Source organism: Gopherus flavomarginatus, chromosome 1 (genome assembly GCF_025201925.1).
Source record: "Gopherus flavomarginatus isolate rGopFla2 chromosome 1, rGopFla2.mat.asm, whole genome shotgun sequence".
Classification (NCBI taxonomy): domain Eukaryota; kingdom Metazoa; phylum Chordata; order Testudines; family Testudinidae; genus Gopherus; species Gopherus flavomarginatus.
The window spans coordinates 376,465,828-376,468,985 of NC_066617.1; the positions used below are offsets into that span (position 1 = coordinate 376,465,828).

A 3,158-nucleotide genomic window follows, 5' to 3' on the forward strand; every position below is an offset into this window, starting at 1 on the left:
TCAGCAAATATTCCGGATCAATCAGAGTGCCTGCCCTTGCCTCCTCTTTGTAACCAATCTGCCAATCTTTGGGTTGTCCACAAATTTTATCTGAGGTGATATTCTATTTGCTTCCAGATCATTGATGAACATACTGAATAGTATTGGGCCAAAAACGGAACCCTGAAGAACCTCATAAAAACACCCCCATTCAGTGGCAATGGCCCATTGACAACTGCTTTCTGAGATCTCTCAGTTAGCCAGTTTTTAGTCCTCTTTACCTGTGCTCTACTGGTATTGTATACTGTGCATTTTTTTAATCTTATTTTTTTCCCTTACTGAAACAAATGCCTCAGAGAAATCAAGCGCTATTGCATCTGCTTGGTTCCCAGGATCAATCAAAAGTGCACTCTCATTTCAGGATGAAATTGGGTTTATCTGACAAGACATGTTTTCCATAAACCATGTTGTTGACAGGCATTAATTACACTCCTAAGATTTTTTTGTTTAACTAATCCCAGACCAGCTTTTCCATTCTTTCTTAATTTTGTAAAATCTTTTTTTTAAACCTTCCCCTTTTTACTGAGTACCTGACGTTTAACACAGAACTGTCCTGGGTTTGCCTCCCCCCCACCCTGTCTTTTGGGATTTTTTGGCTCTCCAGCTGCCTCACCATTTACGTCTGGTCCCGAGTGAGATGTGCTCTTGATCAGCCAGTCGTAACTCGGGTGTTTGGAACTCTACGATTCAGTTGTAGATGCTGTTTGTCGCCATCCTTGTCTTCTAATGGACTGGAAAGTATTTCATCACCTCATGTGATACGAGTATCTTATACTGCTTCTCTCCAAATGCAGAACACAACTGTCTCTTGACCACCTCTCCTTTGGGGAAATTAGCTCTTTTGAAACACTCTCTATAGATATTCCTGGTTGGGAACTGTTCTGGTTTTGTCCATTTAAATTTCATCAGTTCTTTCTTCATTTTGCTCTCCTCTATCATATGCCCCCTTCTTTGTCTCTTCTCTAAACTAAACAGTCCCAGACTTTTCAGTCTGTCAGCGTATGGCAGCCACTCCCATTCTCACAGCCTGTCTCAGAAATCCCCTTTCTATCTGCTACATCCTTTACAGAGACTGAGTGTCCACAGCTCAGCGCGTGTCCAGAGCAGGTTATTCTCCATCCCTTAGACATCCAGACATTATCTTTCTTTTGGCCATGGCTGTGAATGAGCAACTGTTTCCATGGAGCTCCTCTCAATGACGCGCAGGTCTTTTGCCTGAATTTGTTTCTAGTTGGATTTGATTCTAGTTTTTTTCCCTCTGGTACATGTTTTGTCAAAGCTTTGTTTCTTTTCCACTCTTACATTTTGAGCAACTGGGGAACTCCCTGCAGCATGGACTCCTAGCATGGCTTTTATTGCATTAAGGAACACTGATGAATAGCCAGTATCCACACTCATGTTTCCCACCGGTGCCTCTTAAGGTTTCCCATGCCAAGTTCTGTAGGAATTCCTGATGCACAGAACACCATAAAATATGGAATTGGCATTAGTATGGTCAGTTGTTCATGATTTATTTCTCTGAATAGTGAAAATGTCATTTTTTAATTTGTGGAGAGTGAAAAATCTGCCTTGGCCTTGAGAACAGCTTCCAGGAGTCCATGTAGTGTCTAATATTAACCTTGTCTCTCCATCCAGGCATTTGTACTGTGACCATCACCCTAGAACCTTGGCACATAGAGGAAGTCAGGGGAAAGTACGGTACATGCAAGAGACACCATTCTGCCTCAGAGCTGGACACGTTCTCCCCTACTCCATGTCAGATTCCAACACAACTGACTTCACCAACTCCTCTAATTTCATCCTGCTGGGCATTCCTGGCCTGGAGACAGCCCATATCTGGATCTCCATCCCCTTCTGCACCATGTACTCCATAGCCATCTTGGGGAACTTCACCATCCTGTTCGTCGTGAAAATGGAGCAGAGCCTCCATGCCCCCATGTACTATTTCCTCTGCATGCTGGCCATCACCGACTTGGTCCTATCCACGTCCATCCTGCCCAAAATGCTGAGCATCTTCTGGTTCAATTCCAGGGAGATCGAGATCAGTGCCTGCCTCGCCCAGATGTACTTCATTCACTGCTTCTCGGTAATAGAGTCTGGGATCCTCATGGCTATGGCTTTTTATCACTATGTGGCCATCTGTGATCCCCTCAGACATTCCACCACCCTGGCAAACCCCATGGTGGTGAAGATTGGACTGGCCGTGGCACTGCGTGGCAGCATGCTTATACTACTCTATCCTCTCCTGACAAAGCAATGGCCATATTGCAAAACCAACATCATCCCCGACACACACTGCATGCACATAGCCGTGGTGAAGCTGGCTTGCTCCGATACCCACATCAGTAGTTACTATGGCCTCTTTGTGCTATTCTGCGTAAAGTGTCTGGATATGATTTGTATTGCCGTGTCCTATACCCAGATCCTCAGGGCCATCTTCAGCCTCCCCACACAGGACGCCCGGCTCAAGGCTTTTGGGACCTGCAGCTCCCACCTCTGTTCCATCTTAGCCTTTTTCATCCCAGCTCTCTTCTCCTCCCTTACGTACCGGTTTGGCAAGAAAGTGGCCCTGCATTTCCGTGTTCTCATTGGCAATGTGAACCTCCTGGTGCCCCCCACACTAAACCCCATCATCTACGGTGTGAGGACCAAACAGATCCGGGACAGTCTGCTCCAGCTCTTTACTCATAAAAGGACCTAAAGTTTTCTCCTGGTGCTCTGGCTCTCAGATTGAGATCTAAGAAGAGCTGGCTGGAGACATGCTGTCATAAACAGATAAGAAAAGTTAATAGCACAGAAGTACTTTATATCTCTTTGACTATAAAGGGTGAACAAGTCCAGTGAGCCTGGCTGTCACCTGACCAGAGGACCATTCAGGAGACAGGATACTTTCAAATCTTGAGGGAGGGAAGTTTCTGTGTGTGCTGTTAGAATTTGGTGGTTGTTCACTCTGGGGCCTCAGAGTGACCAGACATGCAACCAGGTTTCTCTCCAATCTCTCCAATACAAGCTCTTATAAGTTCAGAATAGTGAGTACTAGATAGATAAAGCGAGTTAGGCTTATGGTTGTTTTCTTTATTTGCAAATGTGTGTTTGGTTGGAAGGAGTTCAAATTGGTA

The 3,158-nt window shown here is 45.1% G+C and overlaps 1 protein-coding gene across 1 annotated transcript; it reads left to right on the top strand.

Moving 5' to 3' along the window:
- The first annotated feature begins 1,792 nt into the window (after positions 1-1,792).
- Positions 1,793-2,740, top strand: LOC127052439 (olfactory receptor 52R1-like). The gene has a single exon (XM_050956100.1). The coding sequence runs from the start codon at positions 1,793-1,795 to the stop codon at positions 2,738-2,740; it is 948 nt and encodes a 315-aa protein (XP_050812057.1).
- The last annotated feature ends 418 nt before the right edge of the window (positions 2,741-3,158 follow it).

Bases quoted from the DNA above. Each gene is read 5' to 3' on its own strand.
- LOC127052439 (XM_050956100.1), top strand. From the start codon at position 1,793: ATGTCAGATTCCAACACAACTGACTTCACCAACTCCTCTAATTTCATC.